Here is a 23,697-nt window from a genome sequence, read left to right on the forward strand (position 1 = left end):
ACATCCAGAGCCACCGTGTACAGGTGTGTGCAGGAAATGGGCTACAGGTGCCGCATTCCCCAGGTCAAGCCACTTTCGAACCAGAAACAGCGGCTGAAGCGCCTGACCTGGGCTACAGAGAAGCAGCACTGGACTGTTGCTCAGTGGTCCAAAGTACTTTTTTCGGATGAAAGCAAATTCTGCATGTCATTTGGAAATCAAGGTGCCAGAGTCTGGAGGAAGACTGGGGAGAAGGAAATGCCAAAATGCCAGAAGTCCAGTGTCAAGTACCCACAGTCAGTGATGGTCTGGGGTGCCGTGTCAGCTGCTGGTGTTGGTCCACTGTGTTTTATCAAGGGCAGGGTCAATGCAGCTAGCTATCAGGAGATTTTGGAGCACTTCATGCTTCCATCTGCTGAAAAGCTTTATGGAGATGAAGATTTCATTTTTCAGCACGACCTGGCACCTGCTCACAGTGCCAAAACCACTGGTAAATGGTTTACTGACCATGGTATCACTGTGTTCAATTGGCCTGCCAACTCTCCTGACCTGAACCCCATAGAGAATCTGTGGGATATTGTGAAGAGAACGTTGAGAGACTCAAGACCCAACACTCTGGATGAGCTAAAGGCCGCTATCGAAGCATCCTGGGCCTCCATAAGACCTCAGCAGTGCCACAGGCTGATTGCCTCCATGCCACGCCGCATTGAAGCAGTCATTTCTGCCAAAGGATTCCCGACCAAGTATTGAGTGCATAACTGTACATGATTATTTGAAGGTTGACGTTTTTTGTATTAAAAACACTTTTCTTTTATTGGTCGGATGAAATATGCTAATTTTGTGAGATAGGACTGATTATAACCATTGGAAAAGAGAAGGGGTCATACAGGTAGCAGAAATGGAGGGTGTGTTTGCACCTCAACCATAACTGAGCCGGTTTAGGCTAAACCTGACTCCCCCTTACTCCAACCAACAGGGAGGGAGGAAGGCTCCCTCCCTGATAAACTAAGCCACTCTAACTAAAAGCTTTATCAAAAAGGAAAGTTTTAAGCCTAGACTTAAAAGTAGACAGGGTGTCTGCCTCACGGACTAAAGCTGGGAGCTGGTTCCACAGGAGAGGAGCCTGATAACTAAAGGATCTGCCTCCCATTCTACTTCTAGAGACTCTAGGAACCACCAGTAAACCTGCAGTCTGAGAACAAAGTGCTCTGTTAGGAACATATGGAACAATCAGATCTCTGATGTATGATGGAGCTAGATCATTAAGGGCTTTATATGTGAGGAGGAGAATTTTAAATTCTATTCTGGATTTAACAGGGAGCCAATGAAGGGAAGTTAAAATAGGAGAAATATGATCTCTCTTTTTAATTTTCATTAGAACTCTTGCTGCAGCATTTTGAATCAGCTGAAGGCTTTTAACTGCATTTTGTGGACATCCTGATAGTAACGAATTACAATAGTTCAGCCTTGAAGTAACAAATGCATGGACTAGTTTTTCAGCGTCACTCCTGGATAGGATATTTCTAATTTTGGCAATGTTCCGGAGGTGAAAGAAGGAAATCCTAGAAACCTGTTTAATATGGGATTTAAATGACATGTCCTGGTCAAAAGTAACACCAAGGTTTTTTTACTTTACTACCGGAGGTCAATTTAATGCCATCCAGGTTAAGTGATTGACTAGGCAGTTTCTTTTTTAAAGACTCTGGTTCAAAGACGACAACTTCTGTCTTGTCTGAATTCAGAAGCAAAAAATTTAGAGTCATCCAAGTTTTTATATCTTCAAGACATGCTTGTAGTCTATCTAACTGGTTGGGTTCATCAGGATTTATGGATAAGGAAAGCTGAGTATCATCAGCGTAACAGTGAAAATGTATCCCATGCTGCCTGATAATTTGACCTATTGGAAGCATATATATAGTAAAGAGAATTGGCCCAAGTACTGAACCCTGTGGTACTCCACAATTAACCCTGGAATTTAAAGATGATTTATCATTTACATGAACAAACTGGAATCTGTCAGACAAATAAGATTTAAACCAGCCTAGCGCTGTTCCCCTGATCCCTACAGCATATTCCAGCCTTTCTAAGAGAATATTGTGATCGACTGTATCAAATGCAGCACTGAGATCTAACAGAACCAGAACAGACATAAGTCCATTATCTGAGGCCATAAGAATATCATTAGTGACTTTCAGCAGAGCTGTTTCAGTGCTATGATGAGCTCTGAAGCCTGACTGAAACTCTTCAAACATGTAAATTCACATGGCCTATAAATATCATTTTTATGTTCAACCTGTACACTGTAAATCCACCAACCTATTCCACTACATCATCATGTACATACTGTTGCCATTAGCACTGCTATATTTTTTGTACTGTTTAAACTACTGCTTGTTCTTTGGGCTATTGTTCCGTTTCTGATTCTCCATTTAAATTGCACAGCTCTACTCACTCTAACGTGGGTTTATACTTTACATTTGTCATTTTCTCTTTATGCTTTCTTCTAATGTTTGTACTTTCTATTCTTTGTGTATTTTGCACTAATATATATGCTACAGAACAATAAAGTATCTATTTATCTATCTATCTTCCACATCTGCATTGACGGCTCAGCAGCTCATACTCTAAACCAGTGGTTTTTGATGCTGGTCTTTAGCACCTATGTTTTACATGTGTCTCTGCACCAACACACCTGAATCAAACGATTTTATTACATACTTAGCAGGCCATCAAGTGCAGCAGAAGGTCTATTAAACACCCATTTATTTAAGTCAGGTATGAAGGGAAACACCTAAAACATGCAGGGCAGTTGCTCCTGAGGACCAGCACTATTATAAATTATGTTACAATTCAGATGCAATACACGGGCTACTAACCTAAATCCTGTAAAGGCTGATACCTCCGTTATTTAGTTATGTAATTTGAATAAAATACAAGCAAAGCTTCGGTTACCTCCCCTCTCACTCACCTTTGAGGCGGCTCGGCTCCCTCACAGTGACGCTACTCTGCTGAAACCCAAACAGCTGTTAGCTAGCAGCGGCTAGCCCGCCTTTTCCAGTGGTTTCCGCATGAAAAACAACACCGTTTCTGGGCCAGAAGCGCAGACGTGTCAAAGGGGCGACCTGTTCAGCTTTTACAATGAACCAAAAGCTGCTACATAAGATGACAAACAGATTAAACTGGTGGAAAATGGAGCTAAAGTTAAAGAATTGAACGGCCAGTAGAAATGCGGAAAACGACCAACCGGTGACGACGTACAGTGTCACGTGACGCACATGCCGGAAGGACGTTAACCCTTTCAGAACCACAGTTTCTGCAAAAAACTGCCCCGAAAATGTCGATTTTTCCTTTTTACTGGATTATACTTAGTTTTTATTCTCTCCTTGTAATATAATTCAAATTATTGGTTTACATTTTAGGAAATTTATCCCAATCCTTAACATTTTCCACGGCTGTTATAGGCTATAACTCAAACGCAACTGATTAAAAAATAAATATGTCTACTTATTCCTGGGCACAGAGTCTATGTTGGTCCTCTGGGTTTTATTACGTCCACAACCATCTATCAGGAACTTGTAGAGCATCCCATGCTTCCTGCTGCCGACAAGCTTTATAGAGATGCTGATGTCATTTTCCAGCAGGACTTGGAACTTGCCCACACTGCCAATGGTACCAATACCCGCTTTAATCGCCATAGTATTTGTATTGGCCAGCAAACATGGGTATACTTTTTAGTAGGCTCACATTTCTGTGTTAAAAGTCCTCTTTTTTCTAGGTATTCCCATTTAACATTCAACTATTCTGAGATACTGATTGTTTTTGTTTCATGTTATGAATAATTTAAATAATTTTCTAATAAGAGAAAGAAGGTATATTAGGATGTCAGTCACCTCTGCTACCTAATGGCCAAATGTCACCAATCTTATTACATAACATCCTTCCAGGTAAGAAAACAACAAGTACTGTCAATGAACTAAGAGCTATAACTGTTAAATACTCTGTCCATTGAACTGAACATCATGCATCGCTGGCAATTTTTGGCCTTAAATTTTGATCTGTTCTGTAATAAATTTTCATATGTTTTAGCTGGAGACACAAAAGTACCAAAAGATGCTGAGAAAGCTGGATATTTGTCACCTGACAAAAATAAACAACAAAATATCAGATATTTGGAAGCAAAAAATTTACTTATTTTGAGTATAAGAGCCTTGTTTTTGTACAGGACTATAAGTCATTATGACCCCCTGATGAGGTCATTTCTTCTTTAATAAATGCCATCAAAAATATTTTTGATTTTGTAGAAATGTTTATTGTTAACACACACAGTTCAACAGTAGGAAGTCTGGAGGGTCTAAAGAGCTGAATAAAAGAGGGAAGACAGGAGGCAAGGAAGCCTGGAACAAGAAATGGTTTATTTTTTATATTTGTGTGTTTTTAAGTTCAATTATTTATTAAATTTAGATTCAAAGATTTGACAACAAACTGTAAAAAAAAAAAACATGCTGGGGCAACAGCAGATGAAGTGCCTGTATGTTTCATACCTGAGATGTAAAAAAAATATATATACACAATACAGAATCAAAATGTAAGACATGCTTTGCATCTTTTTAAATCAAGAACAGATAGTAAACAGCTAGCACCAAGTATGCAAATGATGACGTTTGCATCTTTGTCTGAATGAGCTTTAAATAAATGTTTGTCTTTCTAGCAAAACCTGATCAGCACCTTTAGTTAAAATGATAAACTGGGTTCACTTCCAGTGGTTTTATTGAGACAGAAGCGGGCTGGTAGAAGGTCGCTCAAGACTTTTATATACACATTAATCAGCCTATAAAAGAATCCCCTTGTAAACAGCACAATTCAAACTGTAAAAAATGTTGCATATCAACAATAAAAACAAACATATTTAATTTATTTTAAACCAGATAAATGTCTCAAACAAAAATGACTTCTCCATTAAAAACAACACCTGTGCCCTTTCAGATTCATCCCTACGAAGTCACTTAAACTCAGAGATCCAATCCCCAAATTGGGGAAAGATGTTTTTCTAAAAGTCCTCTCTGTCTCCATGATTCAAAGAAAGATGTTCCTGTTGGATTTACAAGTGGTCTGGAACAGCACAGGTTTCCACTGCCTCTAGCTGAAACACACAGGCCCGACGGTGAAGCTAAACTGGTGCGTGAAGTTTCTGCCTCCCATCACCGCCACGTCTCTCAGGGGAAGCAGCTGGAGGTCCTCAAACTCATACATGGACTCTAGAGAACCAGAAACGGTCTCCTCTCCAGGCTGTCATGCAGAAAAGAGAACATTATTCTCCTTTAAATATAAGTGGTAGAACATCTAATATTCCTTAGGTCCAGTGTCATTTTCATGCTTATTTACTCTTCGGCGTTGTGCAAGTTCAGTCAAAACATTTAGATTTTATTATTTCCTTCTCATAATTAAAATTAAAATTCTCAGTTCCTAGTTGCACACCAAACCAAAGCAGGTCAAGTTCTTTCGTTAATTTTCTTCCAGAAATATTTTTTATTATAAGACTTGTGTTGCTTTACTTGATTTGATGTATGATATTGTGTTTTTAGCTTTAAAAGTGAGATGTTGTGGATTCTGAACCGGTTCTGCTGTGGAGCGGTTTTTCTTTTTCTATGTCACGGATTGTGAGGTTGGGCCAAAGCGCAGTCAGGAATCAGGGATCAGAATGATGAATTGAAAACCAAGGAGATTAAATAAAGAGGAGGGGTGATTAGTGACCGAAAACGGGTGAGTCTAACCAGGGGAATGCTGAATAGCTAAGGGAAGGACACTAATAACCACAGAGAACACAGAGGGAGCGGAACCAGAACACAAAAGGAACTACAAACCAACGGAAAAAGATGAGCACTAAACAAACGGTAATGAACCAATATGGCAAGACCCCAACAACAATAAAGAGCAACACAGAGAATAAACTGAATATGGCAACACCAAACTAACAATAATAAACCCAGAAATGATCAGAAAACAAAAAAGAAAACAATCACTAGTGCATCATGACATTTTACCCTTTAAATAGTTTGCCAATCCCAGACCTACTTTATCCCTGTTATGAAAATTTATGATGAAATATGTTTTTTTCAATTGATAATGCCTTTCAAATTCCTATTTTATAATGTTGAGTTGACCTCATGTGATTGATCACCTGGATTTAAAGACGAACACCCAAACAAATGTTTAATATTTTGCTGAGGATTATTTAGGCGACTGTGGCTCTGGTGGTAGTAGTTCATCCTGTAATCAGTGGGTTGCCGGTTCAAACCCCCGTTCTGTCTGTCTCAGTCATTGTGTCCTTGGGCAAGACACTTCACCTGCCTTGCCTGCTGATGGCGGTCAGATGGCCCGGTGGCGTCGATTGTATGGCAGCCTCGCCTCTGTCAGTGTGCCCCAGGGCAGCTGTGGCTACAATGTAGTCAACCACTGTCAGTGTGCAAATGGGTGGGTGACTGATTGTAATGTAAAGTGCTTTGGGGTCCTTGGACTAGATAAAGCGCTATACAAATTTAGGCCATTTCCCATTTGTTGCTTCTGTTTTTTATGTTTTATGTGACAAATATGCTCTGACCTCTAATCACTAGGTTCCCTGTCTCCTGTAGCAGTGATGATGAGGTATTTATGGAGTTGTTAACTTCCAGAGGGAATGTCCAGTTCTATTTGATAAAATGATCAAGGGATGTCCTAAAATCCCATCAGCTTCAAGGTTTGCTATATGACTGAATATTTATTTTACACAGGATGGGGACAGAATTACTAAATATGACTGAATCTATTATGGTCTTTAATTCAAAAATGTTTAGAGGGAGATACTGACAAGAAATCGGTCCATTCAGGAAGTGGGACAATCTGTCTTAGTAAAAGATTGTTCTCCAACTGTTGGCAAGTCCAAACGATTTTAGGCTGTTTTTATGAATTCACCTAATTGGCAAATTCTGTAACTGATAAGAGCGTTTTCTATTTTAGGGTTGTTAATAGTATCAACTTATTATAATATTTGTTCAGTAAATTATGAAAATGACAAATAATTTCTCTTACAGTAGTTTTGAATAATTAGTGAGACGGCCTCAACCTGAATTACCAAATGTTTGGCACCATCGCAGGTAATGTTTGGGTTCTTCACAAGTTCTTTAAATGTTCTTCCCTCTTCAAACAAAGTGTCTTAATTGAATTCTCAAAATGTCTGCATATTAACATACTTTATTTATTGTCAAAAGACCAAAAAAAAGTTTGAAAATATCCAAAAATCTGTCTTATTAAATATGTTTTAATAATTTATGTACAGTCGTGTGTTTTTCTTTTTTTGTTTGTATATTTATCAACCTGCCTTGGAATCACAGATAATAGCATATTTACATTAAAATGTCCATTAATAAGCTATATATCGATAAATAAATAAAAATAAACAAATAAAAATGATATTAAAAAAATAATAAATAAGAATAAATACATAAAATAAAATAACTAAAACAAACACACACAGACACAAATGTTTGTATTTTACCTGCCATGATCTGCACAATAATATCTTAATTTAATTTAAATCATAGTCCCATCGGACATTAATGATAACTATGCAAGAAGAAAGATAGAAAGAGCAAAGTTCTTGCAGGCTAGGATTTGAATTGACTCCTTGGTGGGTTTTAGCGGGCTGCATTCAGAACCGAGTCTACAGCCATGTTTTCTGTTGTTACAGTAAAGTATAACATGAGATGAGAGGCTTATATTTGCTTATTTCCCAGAAAGACTGCTGAAAGTAGATGATAGTGTAACAGCCTGACCACATGACAGCGGAAAACTTGATTCTGCCCTTGAGGGAAGAATAAGGCCTGACCTTCAAATGTTTCACCAGTTCACTCTTGAATAATGGGTCATTAGTTTAAAGTTTGGTCCATTTTCTAAATGTTTATGTGCAAAACCCATCCTGATAGCATATCTGATTATACTGATTATTTTTGTTTAATCTTTTCATCTCTACTTGAATCAAAAAACATAGAACTGAATCATGTTTTTAAGAGTTCAATAAAAAATATTTTGACATCTTAACATAACAAGACATCTGAGCTTTTACTACTTCAGAAAGCAGATCCAAAACATTTTTCCTCTTTTCACCTACCACGCAATCATTCAGCTCTCCGAGGTAGCTTTGCTTCCTTGAATCCATGAGGAATTTCACGGATCTTTCTTTCTGACCCAGACGATGTCCTGGATGACAGGAGTAGGTCACCTTCTGTACAGCGGTGATACTGTGCAACCTTAGGAAACGCATCTGAACCACACTAGTACCTGGATAAGAAAACTAACAAACATGTCATCAGTGTTAATAATTAGCAGCTAAAACGTTTATTGTACATCCAGAAAGTAAAAACTGTTATGTGTTTGCTGTGATTTTGGATTGTTTAATATTTATTGATAGAGGTGCAGCTGTTTCACATCGTTTGGCTCATCCGTTAAGTTGGAAGTCAACATTTCTTTCTTTTCCCTTGCTGACAGTCAAACTTAGAAGCTGGTTGATTTAAAAGAAAGTAATTGGGTCACGGGGTAGAAGGTCCAGGAGAGACACCCAGGCATCCTTCTCCAGGTATCACCCTCCAGGTGATTCTGGAAGATATCAAGGTGTTTCCAGGCCAGAAGGGATATACTGTGCCTCCAGAGAGTTCTGAGTACTCCAAAGGAAATGTTCCATGATAGTTTCTCAACTCAACTGACTCCTTTCGATGCGGAGGAGCAGTGGCTCTTCTCCGTGTCTCCCTGGATGATGGAGGTCCTTATCCTGGCTCTAAGCCCGGCCACGCTACGAAGGAGACTCATTTTAGCTGCTAGTATCTGGGATCTTGTTCTTTTTTTGTCCTGGTCCATATCTCATCACCATAAGAGGGTCATAGCGTACATGGACCAGTAAATCAAGAGCTCCATCCTACTATCATCACAGTGGAACTTCAGACTTTTTCACCAAAGAAACATTAATAAAGTTTAGGAGACTTTCAGCATGTTCTTCTGAACAGACTGATAAATAAACATATTCTGTGTTTTTGTTAAAGGTTTATAACTATTACCTAATTAAAAACAAAAATAATGAATGAAATATACACTACCGGTCAAAAGTTTGAGATTCATTTTCTCACTTAATGGGTCTTTTTATTCTCATGACTATTTAAATTGTAGATTCTCACCAAAGGCAGCAAAAGTATGAATGAACACACAGGAAATTATATAGTACACAAAAAGTGTGAAATAACTCTAAACATTTTATATTTTAGATTCTTCTAAATAGTCTTCCTTTGCTCTGATTACTGCTTTCTCTCCGTGAGTTTCATGAGGTGGTCACCTGAAATGGTTTTCCAAAGAGTCTTGAAAGAACCTCCCAGAGGTTCATTGAGAGACGGCCAAAGGTTAATATTTCAATCTTCACAGCAAAGGGCGGCTACTATACGAAATCTAACATACAAAACATATTTAAAGTTCTTTCACAATTCTTTGTTTGCTACATAATTTCATATGTGTTCATTCACAGTTTTGATGCCTTTAGTGAGAATCTACGTACAATGTTAATAGTCATAAACAAAGAAAACCATTAAATGAGAAAGTGGTTCTTAAACTGTTGGCCGGTAGTGTAGATGAATACCTGCGTCATTAGGAGGCAAAACAAAATAAGCATACTTTCTTTTTGTTTTGTGGCTTTTCAGCCTATGCTAAAATGTGGTTCTCAAAGGTCTATACTCCAGTGACACAATAGAAAGCACTGTTTTGTCAAAATAACTCTAAACAAATGCCCACATGCTGTAGCGTTATTCTAAAGTTAAATCTCACCTGATGACCCTGATCCAGCCGGCTAAGCCACTGAAACGAGTCATCTTCTGCTGATTCCTCCATCCAAGCTTTCATCGGCAGCTGCAGAAAATAAACAGTCCTGAGCTTCATGCAGTGACATTCGTACATTTCTAACAGAGAACAGAGAGTAAGTATTTTGTTGTCTTTTTATTTACAGACATGCAGAAAATGTGCTAGTGTGTACTGAGCCTTCAAAAAACATCGACCTTCCCCTCAAATCATCACTTTCAAAGCCTCAGACATTGCAACAAAAGTATATTCCTGCTACAAGTCATTAAAGCGGCGCCCGAGAGGCTACAACAAAGCTCCTTCAGGTCAGCAGAGACGTCATGTATTTCCTGCAGCTCTCCTCGGGTCGTGACTTTATACCTGAGAGTGTTCGGGGTGAAGGCAGGTCTGTATTGATGAGGAGGTGAAGATACAGTAGGCCAGCAGAGCGTCGGCTGAACTCCCCTGGTTGGGGTCGATGTAATACATTCCTGCAGAGGAGAAAAAGTGCATCTGGAGCTCAGAGAGATCAGCAACGGTGAAAGGATCGCATTCACTGCTGACAGTAACAGATGAAATGAGCAACAACACCCACTCAAGCATGATAACATATTATATATACTATGATATTTCCTTCTTATTTGTCCTTCTAGGCCATTTTAGCTGTATTATATGATATTATAATAGAACAAAATGAGAAATTTTGAAAGGTAATACAGCAGCAATTGCTCAGAAATCTCACTCATCAGGTTGAAACCTGTTATAAACTCTAACTATCATTTTGAAGCATTTATGTATGGTCTATTTTCCCAGGTTACTCTGTTGATAATATTTTAGGACTGGAAATGCAAAATTCTGCAGAGCCTTTGATTTAGCAAGCAACAAGTTATTATCTATAATTTTGTATATACATAAATATATATACATAATACCGGCCAAAAGTTTTAGACACACTTTCTCATTTAATGGTTTTCTTTATGTTTATGACTATTTCCATTGTACGTAGATTCTCACTGAAGGCATCAAAATGAATGAACACTCCTTAAAGTAGCTGCCCTATGCTGTGATGAGTGAAATATTAATGAACCTCTGTTCTTTCTTTGGAAAACCATTTCAGGCGACCACCTCATGAAGCTCATGGAGAGAATGCTAAGAGAGTAAAGCAGTAATCAGAGCAAAGGGTGGCTATTTGGAAGAATCTAAAATATAAAAATGTTTAGAGTTATTTAACACTTTTTGTGTACTGTATAATTCCATGTGTGTTCATTCATAGTTTTGCTGCCTTTGGTGAGAATCTACAATTTAAATAGTCATGAGAATAAAAAGACCTATTAAGGGAGAAAGTGTATGTAAAACCGGTATTGTTTGAAAACAATTTAATGAAATATCTTGTACGGATGACCCTGATGAAGTAGAGTCGTCCTTTAGATGCAGGAGATCAAACAGATCTTAGCAGGAGGCAGACGAACTTGACTAAGAAATCTGACTACTTGATCTCCTGGTCTAGCCACCAGCCTGCGTTCAGCTTCCATGGTAACCAACAGCTGTAAAGACCTGTGTGTGGTGGTAGTCTCCAATTCCATTACCGTTTCAGGTTTTAATCACATATTCACCAAAGTGTCAGGATATAGTTTTGCAACAGACCAATCGCATTTCATTGGAAAATTAGCTGCAGGCCCGCTAGTAAGACCAGTTGAATTCAGAGAAGTTGCTATGGAGACAGCAGTCTCTAACCTATGGGTTTACATGCTACATATGTACTTGTAGCTGTAATTAAATAAGCTGTTCTGGTATCAAGGGGACAGACATTGGCAAAAAAAATAAGTAGTCGTAGTATTGCTGTAGGTCAACTGAAAACCGCGGCTGGCTAGCTACTTCATCGCCTAGGCTCCTTCTCAAAGAACACCGCCTGCCGTGCATCTTTATACGGTTATGCACCTTCTCTAAATTCTTCTTACTAATTTGATATGTTCAAATGAGACATCACACAAATAGTTATTTAGAATACATTTTACAGTTTAGATTTGGTTTAATAGCACAAGAAAGAAAAAAAGACTAAATAAAAAACCATAGACATAAGAAATGAGTCACTGGTTGCTATGGTAATTCCCCCCAATTTCAAGGGAACAGAGTGGAAACCTAAAGGATTTAAGTGTCAAACAGTCACTGTGTAAAAACTAAAGGTTGTATCGAAAAAAAGTTGAATGCATGGAAATTTTCATGTTTTAAGGAGCAAAATTAGCTTAAATAGTTAAAGCGGTTTTTAAACCAAAACCTTCTGAGCAGATGTAGCCTTTTAACTTAAAGTTAGCTTCAGAGCAAAATGAGGCAAATTAAATAGGCAAGAACCAAATATTAAAATGCATTGTATCCCCTGCTCAAAACTAGCTATTACACGATAGTATCCCTATTATCTGACAGGTTCTCACCACTTCTGTATTCAGGGTGACAAAGCCAGAGTTCCAGACAGGTGGTGGCCGGATGCTCCTTGCTTCCATCAGGAGGATCCAACAGCAGCTGAAGCTCCTGCTGCAGAGAGTCCAGCAGCGTCTGTATCAGGGAGAAGTTAGGTTTGTCGGACAGATACATCAGGCCCTGGACATGGGAGAGAAAAGTTATAGAAGATTAAGATATTTAGATTTAAAAGATATTTTAAAACTGCCCATGGCAGAGATTTGAGTTTGTGTTACATCTTTCATCAGAGGCCTGTGGAAGATGAATGTTTTGGACAGACAATGCTTTAAAGGCAAAACCAAAACCTTGACTAGACAGCTATAATGATCACATGTAAAAAATAAAATGTTTATTGCCTTGAGCTGAGCCAAAGTCATGTTCAGTGACTTTCCTGGAGCACCAGGAGCACCAGGTGGACCCTAAAACAGAAGGTTGAGACATATGACTACATCTTTAATCAAATAGTAATAAAATATCAAATTACAGGTCCTTCTCAAAATATTAGCATATTGTGATAAAGTTCATTATTTTCCATAATGTCATGATGAAAATTTAACATTCATATATTTTAGATTCATTGCACACTAACTGATTTTGGAGCACTTCATGCTTCCATCTGCTGAAAAGCTTTATGGAGATGAAGATTCCATTTTTCAGCACGACCTGGCACCTGCTCACAGTGCCAAAACCACTGGTAAATGGTTTACTGACCATGGTATCACTGTGCACAATTGGCCTGCCAACTCTCCTGACCTGAACCCCATAGAGAATCTGTGGGATATGGTGAAGAGAACGTTGAGAGACTCAAGACCCAACACTCTGGATGAGCTAAAGGCCGCTATCGAAGCATCCTGGGCCTCCATAAGACCTCAGCAGTGCCACAGGCTGATTGCCTCCATGCCACGCCGCATTGAAGCAGTCATTTCTGCCAAAGGATTCCTGACCAAGTATTGAGTGCATAACTGTACATGATTATTTGAAGGTTGACGTTTTTTGTAGAAAAAACACTTTTCTTTTATTGGTCGGATGAAATATGCTACTTTTGTGAGATAGGAATTTTGGGTTTTCATGAGCTGTATGCCAAAATCATCCATATTAAGACAATAAAAGACCTGAAATATTTCAGTTAGTGTGCAATGAATCTAAAATATATGAATGTTAAATTTTCATCATGACATTATGGAAAATAATGAACTTTATCACAATATGCTAATATTTTGAGAAGGACCTGTATATTCATATGGGAAAAAGTTTAAATAATAACTTAGCATGAAGTCAAGGAGAAAAACGTTTTAATGTGATTTAAACTCATATTTCCTTAAAATGCAATGATTTAAAAATTTATAAATGATTATTTATAAATTTATCCAGCTTTTCAAGATAGAAACTGCAAGACAAAAACCCGCCGGTCTATCTAACATTTAAACATTTCCTTTCTTAAAATTGTTAAATATCCTGAAAAATAATGTTCAGTGCCCAGAATGAACAGTCCTATTTAGATGAAGTTCACATGTAGACCAACGATGGGGATGTAGACTATTTAATTTATAAAGAGATGGAACATCTAGAATGAGCACTAGGAGGCAAATGTAACGGTTTCATGGGTTGAGCAATGTATTACACGGCAGTTGCTGAAGAACCGTACAATGATGCATGGGGCATACATTGTACATCATGGCGAGGGATGACTAGATGTAAGCGGGTGCTCTTACTGTTGGAGCCTCTTTGAGGCGTTGCACCTTGTTGCAAATTAAATAATTTACTGATTTACATAAAATTAGACCATTGCTGCTTGGTGCTAAGCTGTTTTTATCTGCAAATGTATTTGCCGGGATCTTTCAATGATCATGTTTGTGTAGTTCTAGAGGGTTCCTACACTTTTTTTATTATTTTCCAGTATCAGATTTCCAGAGTCCTCAGTTCCTCTAGTATATCTAAATACAATAAGTATAAAATAATCATAAATACAAATGTATACTGTGAATGAATGTCAGATATGATGGATGTGAAATAAGGTTTAGGAATACTAATATTTTTCCATACTTGCCTTATTGAATAATATCCAGACCTAAAATACTTTTAATAATTGTTTCGAGCCGATTAGAAACCCCGCCTCTAAGCGCTCTCATTGTGGATCTACATGTTTTGCAGTTTAAATGCTTAACTCAACCATAACAAACCTTTAATCAGGCAGACTTTATTTCAGAGGTTTGTTAACTTACTGGGAGCCCTCTCCTTCCAGGCAGTCCAGGAGAACCTTGGTAGCCCTTCAAACCCTGCCAGGACAATAAAGGTAATCAACAAATTGTGATTTACACTCACTGGCCACATTATTAGCTACACCTGTCCAACTGCTCGTTAATGCAAATTTCTAATCAGCCAATCACAAGGCAGCAACTCAATGCATTTAGGCATATAGACATGGTCAAGACGATCGACTGCAGTTCAAACCGAGCATCAGAATGGGGAAGAAAGGTGATTTAAGCGACTTTGAACGTGGCATGGTTGTTGGTGCCAGGACGGGCACCAACAGTGGTACCTCTTAAGCTTACTCCCTGCTTAAAACCATTAGACAATTTTTATAAAAAGTCCTGACATGAAAATGTAAATATGAATAAGTGGCATTATAGTGTAATGCCAACCTGAAATCAGACTTCTTCAACAAAATTTTGATTTAGCGTTAGATATCCATCAAAGAGCCATGAGCTAAAGAGTGTTAGACGTGACATGAGATGAGTGTTTGTGTTGATGACATCATACCTTTATTCCAAACAACCCCTGAAAAAAGGAAAGAGAACAAGAAAGAACACATTTATGTGATTTAACTTAGGCAACGTTAAAGTTATGACGGATTTTCTGCTCCACTAGGAATCAAACAACCACATCCAGCTGTGAAATAACGCTTGAATTTAAATTTTAGTTGGCTGATAACTGTCTCCACGATAGGTGATTATAAAACATAAAGATTTTAAAAGAGCTTTTAATCAAACTATATAGTCACGCAATATGACAGCATGAACCAAAAGACAACAAACATTTTGTACATTCTGTTATTAATACTTATGTTGAAGACAGGTTAAAGATGTGGAAAAGGCACTCTGTACTCTAACATTTAGCAAACATTTATTAACCCAGTGTGTGGGATATTCTGACATCTTGTAGCATTATCTGTAAATTACAGCTAAAATGTTTTCTTAATAATAGCTTGTTTGATAGTAATGTGACCATGATTGCTTTTTTCTGCAAGCTAATGTTATGAACTTAAAGATGTTTTTTACTGTGAGATGCTACTTACAGGTAATCCTGGCATCCCCAGTCCACCTCTTGGTCCAGGTGGACCGATGTTTCCCTAGAACAACCATAATAGAAAGGGAGACAAGTGTTTGGGGAATGAGATGGCATTTAAATGCATGCATGAGAAAAATTTAAAATTACAAAATTAAATTTCTTCCAATGGTAATGTTGTGTAGATGTCTAGATTGTTAAAAAACTTTCGAAAGCCTAATAAACCTTTGACAAATAAATCATAAATTGACTCAAATACAGTCTTACTGGGTGAATACTAAATATAAAAGTGCATCTAAAAATATTTGAATATTGTAAAAAAATTCTGTGTCTTAGAAAATAAGATTATTACATAAGATCAGTAAAAAAAAATATCTTAAACAGGCTTTTGAAAAGTCTGTTCATTTTGGTCAGGGATCCTTTTGCATAACTCGTACTCGTCGTCGTCCGCTTTATCCGGGAATGGGTCACGGGGGCAGCAGACTCAGCAGAGATGCCCAGACGTCCCTCTCCCCAGACACCTCCTCCAGCTCCTCCGGAGGGAGCCCAAGGCGTTCCCAGGCCAGCCGAGATACATAGTCCCTCCAGCGTGTCCTGGGCCGTCCCCTGGGCCTCCTCCTGGTGGGACGTGCCTGGAACACCTCCTGAGGAAGGCATCCAGGAGGCATCCGGTATAGATGCACGAGCTACGTCAACTGGGTCCTCTCGATGTGGAGGAGCAGAGGCTCTACTTCAAGCTCCTTCCAGATAGACGAGCTCCTCACCCTATCTCTAAGGGAGTGCCTGGCCACCCTACGGAGGAAGCTCATTTCAGCCGCTTGTATCCGGGATTTTGTTCTTTTGGTCATGACCCAAAGTTCAGGGCCATAGGTAGGCCATGGGTAGGAACGTAGACGACCGGTAAATTGAGATCTTCGCTTTTCGGTTCAGCTCTTTCTTCACCACAATGGACCGACAAAGCGTCCCCATTACTGCGGCAGCCGCACCAACCTGTCGATCTCCCACTCCATTCTCCCCTCACTCGTGAACAAGACCCCAGGATACTTGAACTCCTCCAATTGAGGCAGGAACTCCCTTAAAACCTCAAGAGGACAAGCCATCCTTTTCCGGTCGAGAACCACGGCCTCTGAATTGGAGAAGCTGATCTTCATCCCAGACACTTAACACCTGTGACAAAAGGCAGCCCTGCAGCACATGCCTTGTGGTGCCCTGTTCCACGGCTGGGACGAAAACCACACTGCTCCTCCTGAAGCTGAGGTTCAACTATCGGCTGGACTCTCCTCTCCAATACCCTGGCATAGGGCTTACCAGGGAGGCTGAGGAGTGTAATCCCCCTGTAGTTGGAACACACCCTCCCCGGTCACCCTTCTTATTAAGGGGGACAATCACCCTGGTCTGCCAGTGGAGAGGAACTGTCCCCGACTGCCATGCAATGTTGAAGAGGAGTGTCAACTATGACAGCCCCACAACATCCAGAGACTTGAGGTACTCAGGGTGGATCTCATCCACTCCCGAAGCCCTGCCACCGTGGAGCTTTTTAACAACCTTGGTGACTTCAGCCTGGGTGATGAAAGAGTCCAACCCCGAGTCCCCAGCCTCTGCTTCCACCAGGGAATGTGTGATGGCAGGATTGCAGAGATCCCTCAAGTACTCCTTTCATTGCCCGATAACGTCCCCAGTCAAGGTCAGCAGCTCACCACCCCCATTATAAACAGTGTTAGTGAAGCACTGCTTCCCCCTCCTGAGGCACCGGACAGTTTGCCAGAATCGCTTGGAGGAAAACCAGTAGTCCTTCTCCATGGCCTCACCAAACTCCTCCCAGGTCCAAGTTTTTGTCTTTGCCAAAGCCTGGGCTGCGGCATGCTTGGCCTCATGGTACCCATCAGCTGCCTCAGAAGTCCCACAAGCCAACCACAGCTGATAGGATTCCTTCTTGAGCTTGACAGCATCCCTTACTGCCGGTGTCCACCACCAGGTTCGGGGATTGCCACCGCAACAGGAACCGCAGACCTTACAGCCACAGCTACGGGCAGCATCGACAATAGATGTGGAGAACATGGTCCCCTCGGAGTCTATGTCTCCAACCTCCAACGGAATCTGGTCAAAGCTCTCCCGGAGGTGGGAGTTGAATACATGCCTGGCCAAGGGCTCTGCCAGACGTTCCCAGCAGACCCTCACTATACGCTTGGGCCTGCCAAGTCTGTCCGGCTTTCTCCTCTTCCAGCGGATCCAACTCACCACCAGGTGGGGATCAGTGGACAGCTCAGCCTCTCTCTTCACCTGAGTGTCAGACAAAACAAAACAGGCGGCCGAAGGTCTGATGACACGACAACAAAGTCGATCATCTACCTCCCGCCTAGGGTGTCCTGGTGCCACTGATGAACACCCTTAAGCTTGAACATGGTGTTCATTATGGACAATCCGTGACTAGCACAGAAGTCCATTAACGAAACACCACTCGGATTCAGATTGGGGAGGCCATTCCTTCCGATCACGCCTCTCCAGGTGTCACTGTCGTTTCCCACGTGGGGTAAACCCCAACATGAGACAGCTGAGCTGGGGGGCAACAGGCAAACCCACCCCAGCCCGCCGCCATTCCCCGTGGGCCACTCCAGCATAGAAGAGAGTCCAGCCCCTCTCGAGGAGATGGGTACCAGAGCGCTGTGTGTGGAGGTGAGCCCGACTATTTCTATTCGATATTTCTCAACCTCCCGCACAAGCTCAGGCTCCTTCCCCCCAAGCGAGGTGACATTCCACATCCCTACAGCCAGCCTAAGCATCCGGAGATTGGGCCGCAGAGGTCTCCACCTTCGTCCGCTGCCCAATCCTCTTTGCACCGGTCCTTCATGGTTACCTCTGCAGGTGGTGGGCCCACTGGGGGATGGGTATACCACCTGAATATTACATAAAACTAACATAATTTCTTTTATGTAATATTCAGATTTTCTGAGACACTGAATTTTGGGTTTTCCTTTTCTGTAAGTCATCAAAAGGACAAAAAATAAAATATTTGAAATATTTCACTGTATGTGTGAATTTAACTCTTTTAAATGAATGACAAAAACATTAAAATCTTTCACGATATTTTAATTTTTTGAGATGTACCTGTATAATATACATGAACTAGTGGGTTTCATATATGGGTATGCACAGTATTGTACATTGTGAAAGAAACAGCACGTGCCTGTTCTCCTTTAGGGCCCGCTGGACCAGGCAATCCGACTGGACCTCGAGAACCCTGAAATATTAAATATCAATCAAGCACCAGCGAGACTCTCAAGGCTGAAGGAAAATTAAGAGTCAGCCTAACCCAAATAATTGTTGTTTTTCTGAATCTGGTTCCCCTGCACGGCCTTGATGGCTGGCTAAACATGATGCTCTGCTCCCTCTGCCCCCTCCCTTCCCTGAGGACATCTGTGGACCTGCTCAGAACTTTGTGGCCGGTTGATGAACATTCCAACGTACCATCAAGGACAATGGCCTCTGGGACATTGCTTCATGGACTTACTTGCACACACTCACTTGCACACACACACACATGCTCAAGATAAACATATGCACCCCCTCACATCGCCTTCACCGTTCCCGGCATGATGTTGTTTTGTAAACTTGTTGCTTCTTTGTTCTGAGGTTTTTTGCAATCTCAAACTGTATCCTGCTAAGGATAAAGTGTGAAATATAATTTTTTTCCTCTACTTTCCTAATGTGGCCTCTTTTCTCATCTAGCAAGGGCAGCACCTGTGAGTGGGCAGCAAAGCCTCGGTGACCCGTCCCCCCCTTGTCTTGTGTCATGATGTATGTTTGGATGGATTGTACTGGAATTCTAATTTCCCCTCAGGGATCAATAAAGTATCTTTGAATTGAATTGATTTGATTTTCCAAACAACACAAAACATCTGCTGCTAGGTTTAAGAATTTTCTTTACATGTTTTGCTTGTTTGCACAGAATTTGTCACAATTTCAACATAACCAAATTATTTTTGCCAAACATTTATATGATATTTTAATGCATTAATTTGCCTAAATTATTAAATCTTTATTTACATTCTTAAACGTTTCAAGTTGATGCTCCCTTGACACCAAAATCTAAGCTCTGCTGTACAAAAAAGGTAAAAAACCCCCATTTAAATTACATCGCCTACCTTTTTGCCTTCCGGTCCAGGTGGTCCAGGTTGTCCCACGTCTCCTTTCTCACCCTGGAGACAAAAAGGAAGGAATTTAACTTTCTATCATGACTCCAACCGGTGCCACCAGAGTGCGTTCAGGTACAGTTTACTCCTGTCTTTTGAAATCATGTCATTGATAAAATAGAGATCATTCAATCTGAAGTATAAAATAGAATAATCATTGTTCCTTTCTGGCCCTGCTGTACTTTGACTGCCATGTTCTGTTGTCTATCCCATTTTAAAGAGTAGCCAAGAGAAATGGGCCTCTGTGTCACAACATATTCATCCTGGGGGAAACAAGAACTTATAGAATGCTATTCAAAAGTTCCCAGACAAGCTGAAAAATGAACAACTTTAAGAATAAAATGCTTCTGCTAGATTTGTGTTATAGTACCTGGTGATACGAGTTTTTATTCCTCACCACTGAATCAATGTACTACACGTTTCAATTTGAGAAAAAAGCTGCAATAAAAGATGAATTTACAGCACCTCGAAAAAGTATGCATACTTCTTCAACTTTCACATGTTGTCATGTTAAAACTAATGTGTTTCATTTATTATGATATTATGTGGCAGACTAACAAAATATCCAGACTGTTGAGTAGAAGGAAAACGATATATGGTTTTCAAGACTTTTTTCTTATAAAAACCTAAAAAGTGAAACATGCAGTTGCATTCTTGCAGCTTTGCACATCTAGAGGCTGACATTTTTGTCCATTCATCGTTGCAGAATAACTCAGGCTTAGTCGGATTGGATGCAGATTGACTGTCAGGATCAAATTTCAAGTCCTACTACAGATTCTCAATTAGGAATAAATGTGAACTTTGAGTTGGCCATTCTAAGACATGAATATGCTTTGATCTAAACCATTCCACAGTAGCTCTGGCTGTATGTTTAGTCACACTTTTGCAGGTTCCAAAAGGTTATCTTCTTGCTCTGTATTTAGCTCCATCCATCCTCCCAATAACTCCGATAAGCTTCCCTGTTCCCCACAGCATCATGCTGCCACCACCATAATCAGGTTAATGCGGATTATTAGTCTTCCTCCACACATAGAGCCAAAAAGCTCAGTTTTAGTGTGATGTGACGAGAGCACCTCCTTCCACTGGTGTCTTACACGGCTTGTAACAAACTTTAATGGGACTTCTTGTGGCTATTCTAGAATTGCGCCGCTCAAGGTGGCAGCAGGTAGGAGTGGCTCTGTTACTTTTGATTCTGATTGATTCTTTTTTTTTGGGAACTCTTCCTCTTGTGGTGGATACATTTGATTTTTTTTTTTTGGACAGCTGTCCTTTCCATTGTCAGATGCTCTGCAGCTGGGAGGATTTTTCCTGATACTTCTCTACTTTTGGACAATTGTATTGATGCATTGCCATGGCAACGGGGTTGTTTCTTACAACTGGGAGCAGCTGATTAATATCTCAAAAGCTCAAATAATACTTCAACTACAGCCCCAAATCCCTGATGAGTTGAAAAGGAGACGCTGTGGATGCAGAGCAGGAGCTAAGAGAAGAGAGAGAAGGAGAAGTTCAAACCATCTCTTCCATCGATCATGATGGGCAATGTGAGATCGTTGGGAAACAAGTTGGATGAACTCCAAGCCCTACAAAGAACCCAGCCAGAGTACCGGGAATGCAGTATTATGTGTTTTACTGAGACATGGCTGCAGGATCATATCCCCGACTCCAGCGTCTCTCTGCCGGGCTTTTTAACCATACAAGCAGACAGAGATTTAAAGAGGAGCGGCAAATGTAAAGGAGGTGGACTGGCAGTACTTGTGAACAACAGATGCTGTAATCCAGGACATGTTACTGTGAAGTGTCATCTCTGCAGTCTAGATATTCAACTATTAGCAGTAAGTTTTTCGTCCATATTATTTACCCAGAGAGTTCACCAGTGTCATTTTGGCAACAGTTTACGTTCCACCTTCCGCTGTTGCCGACACTGCATGTGATGCCATCAGCTCAGTTGTTGCTAAGCTAAAGACACAAAACCCCAATGCTTTCATGGCAATTTCTGATGATTTTAACTATGCTTCATTCTCTGCTACACGTTGGATTTGTTTTATGTAAATGTCAAGGACTCATACATCTCTGCAGCAAGACCTCCTCTAGGCAAATCAGATCACAATCTTGTTTTTCTCTGCTCGAAATATAAGCCCCTTGTTCAGAGGCAACCTGTAATAAAGAGGACTGTGAGAAAATGGTCACAGGAAGCTGAAGAAGCTCTGCAAGGTTGCTTTGAGGCTACAAACTGGGATGCACTGTGTCAGCCACATGCCATGACTGAGTGTGTAAACGACTATATAAACTTCTGTGTGGATAACATCATCCCCACCAGAACCGTGAGATGCTTCCCCAATAACAAACCTTGGATCACCAGTGACCCGAAGGACCTGCTTAACAAGAAAAAAAGAGCCTTCAGAGAGGGAGACAGAGAATTATTGAGGAGTATACAGAAGCAACTTAAAGTCAAGATAAGAGACAGCAAGGAGGTGTACAAGAAGAAGCTGGAGAGCAAGCTCCAGCAAAACAATATCAGAGATGTGTGGACAGGGATGAAGAAGATCACAGGCTTCAAGCAGAAGGATGATCAGACCAATGGAGGTCTGGACAGAGCCAATGAACTGAACACATTCTTCAATAGGTCCAGTTCAGAAACAAGCTCCACATCCTCCTTTCCTGCTCACAGCCAAACAGACATCCTACCCTCCTTTGACCCACAGGACCCACAGCTGTCCAGTAACACCTCAAATGTCTTTTCTTCCACGTCAGCCATGGGCCCTTCTGCTTCTACATGTTTGCCTTCAACCAAATCAGAAGAAGCTCCCTTTGCCTCCCTCTTCCACCTGTGTGTCTCAAGAAGTCAGGTGAAGATGCAACTGGAGAGACTGAATCGGAATAAGGCTGCAGGTCCAGATCGTGTCAGCCCTAGAGTCCTGAAGGGCTCTGCAGAGCAGCTCCGTGGGATTCTGCAGCACCTCTTCAATCTTAGCCTGGCCCAGAAGAAGGTTCCAGTGTTGTGGAAGACCTCCTGTCTTGTTCCGGTACCAAAGAAAACTCACCTATCAGTCTTCAATGACTATAGACCTGTTGCCCTGACGTCCCACAACATGAAGGTCCTAGAGAGACTCCTGTTGGCCCACCAAGAGAATTTTCTCTTGCTCTCAGTGGAAGACACATGTTTTCTCTCCCTCCCTCCCTGCTGATCCCTGCTTCTGCTTTTTGTCTGCATGTTTCTCAGTGCCTTGCTTTGCATATCCTCCAAACTTGTAAATTATGGATTTGGTCAGCTGGACTCTCAACGTAATTGATCAAATTTTATTTCGACGGGAAGACAGGGTAAAGGAGACCCTCTTGTCCAGACGGGACGTTCTTCTCTGGATACACAATGGATTCTTGGCAGCAGTGGAAGATTGTGTGCTTGACTATGATGTCGGTCGAGGACGTAGAAGATGTGTACATATTTGGACTTTTGATAACAGGATTTCTGCTTTTTGGAGTTGGTGGTTACCTGGCTTATCGAGTGATTCGCAAAACGTGGGCGGCTGTTCAAAGCATCCCAAAGCTGCCTGCGATGTTGGATGGAGTCTGTAGAGCGATCAACACTCAGACTGAAATGTTAAGAGAGCAGAATTGCAAGCTGGACACGATTCTTCAACAGAATCGCAGCTAGGCAGTGGTTGGACTCAGAGGTTAAAGGATATAATCTTGTATAAAGTTGTACACTCGAGATCTGCGGAAAATACCAGAAATTTGGCTATTTGGATTTGCAATTGAGACATACCAGTAAAACTCTTAAGGTAGTTGGAAATTCACAACTGCCTGAACCACAACATTTATTGTTTTTCTAAATCCGGCATCCCAATGTGGTCTTGGCAACTTCTGCTAACTGGCTATCGACAAAATATCTCCTGGATGTTATATAAACACGACGCTCTTCCCCAGCACTCCCCTACCAGCTGTG

General features: G+C 40.7%; 2 protein-coding genes across 6 annotated transcripts in view; both read right to left on the reverse strand.

Annotated features, from left to right (window-relative positions):
- man1b1a (mannosidase, alpha, class 1B, member 1a) overlaps positions 1–3,238 on the reverse strand; it is a 35,903-nt gene extending 32,665 nt beyond the window's left edge. For 2 of the 4 annotated variants that reach the window (XR_007039191.1, XM_047371701.1), the window contains exon 1: positions 2,948–3,237. The gene's annotated coding sequence lies outside the window, so the exon portion shown is untranslated. Of the gene's footprint in view, positions 1–2,947 lie in introns of all 4 variants that reach the window. The other 2 variants (XM_047371703.1, XM_047371702.1) reach the window with 1 other exon arrangement.
- A 1,133-nt stretch (positions 3,239–4,371) lies between these two features.
- si:ch211-196i2.1 (collagen alpha-1(I) chain) overlaps positions 4,372–23,697 on the reverse strand; it is a 153,864-nt gene continuing 134,538 nt past the window's right edge. For both annotated transcript variants that reach the window (XM_047371699.1, XM_047371700.1), the window contains 11 exons: positions 19,707–19,760; positions 18,749–18,802; positions 15,575–15,628; positions 15,040–15,057; positions 14,502–14,555; positions 12,636–12,698; positions 12,255–12,420; positions 10,207–10,316; positions 9,817–9,897; positions 8,123–8,305; positions 4,372–5,265 (listed from right to left, as the gene is read on the reverse strand). In XM_047371699.1, coding sequence (XP_047227655.1) covers positions 5,116–5,265; positions 8,123–8,305; positions 9,817–9,897; positions 10,207–10,316; positions 12,255–12,420; positions 12,636–12,698; positions 14,502–14,555; positions 15,040–15,057; positions 15,575–15,628; positions 18,749–18,802; positions 19,707–19,760 — 987 coding nt within the window. In that variant the 3' untranslated portion in view covers positions 4,372–5,115. The remainder of the gene's footprint in view (positions 5,266–8,122; positions 8,306–9,816; positions 9,898–10,206; positions 10,317–12,254; positions 12,421–12,635; positions 12,699–14,501; positions 14,556–15,039; positions 15,058–15,574; positions 15,629–18,748; positions 18,803–19,706; positions 19,761–23,697) is intronic.

Source organism: Girardinichthys multiradiatus, chromosome 8, assembly GCF_021462225.1.
Source record: "Girardinichthys multiradiatus isolate DD_20200921_A chromosome 8, DD_fGirMul_XY1, whole genome shotgun sequence".
Classification (NCBI taxonomy): Eukaryota; Metazoa; Chordata; class Actinopteri; order Cyprinodontiformes; family Goodeidae; genus Girardinichthys; species Girardinichthys multiradiatus.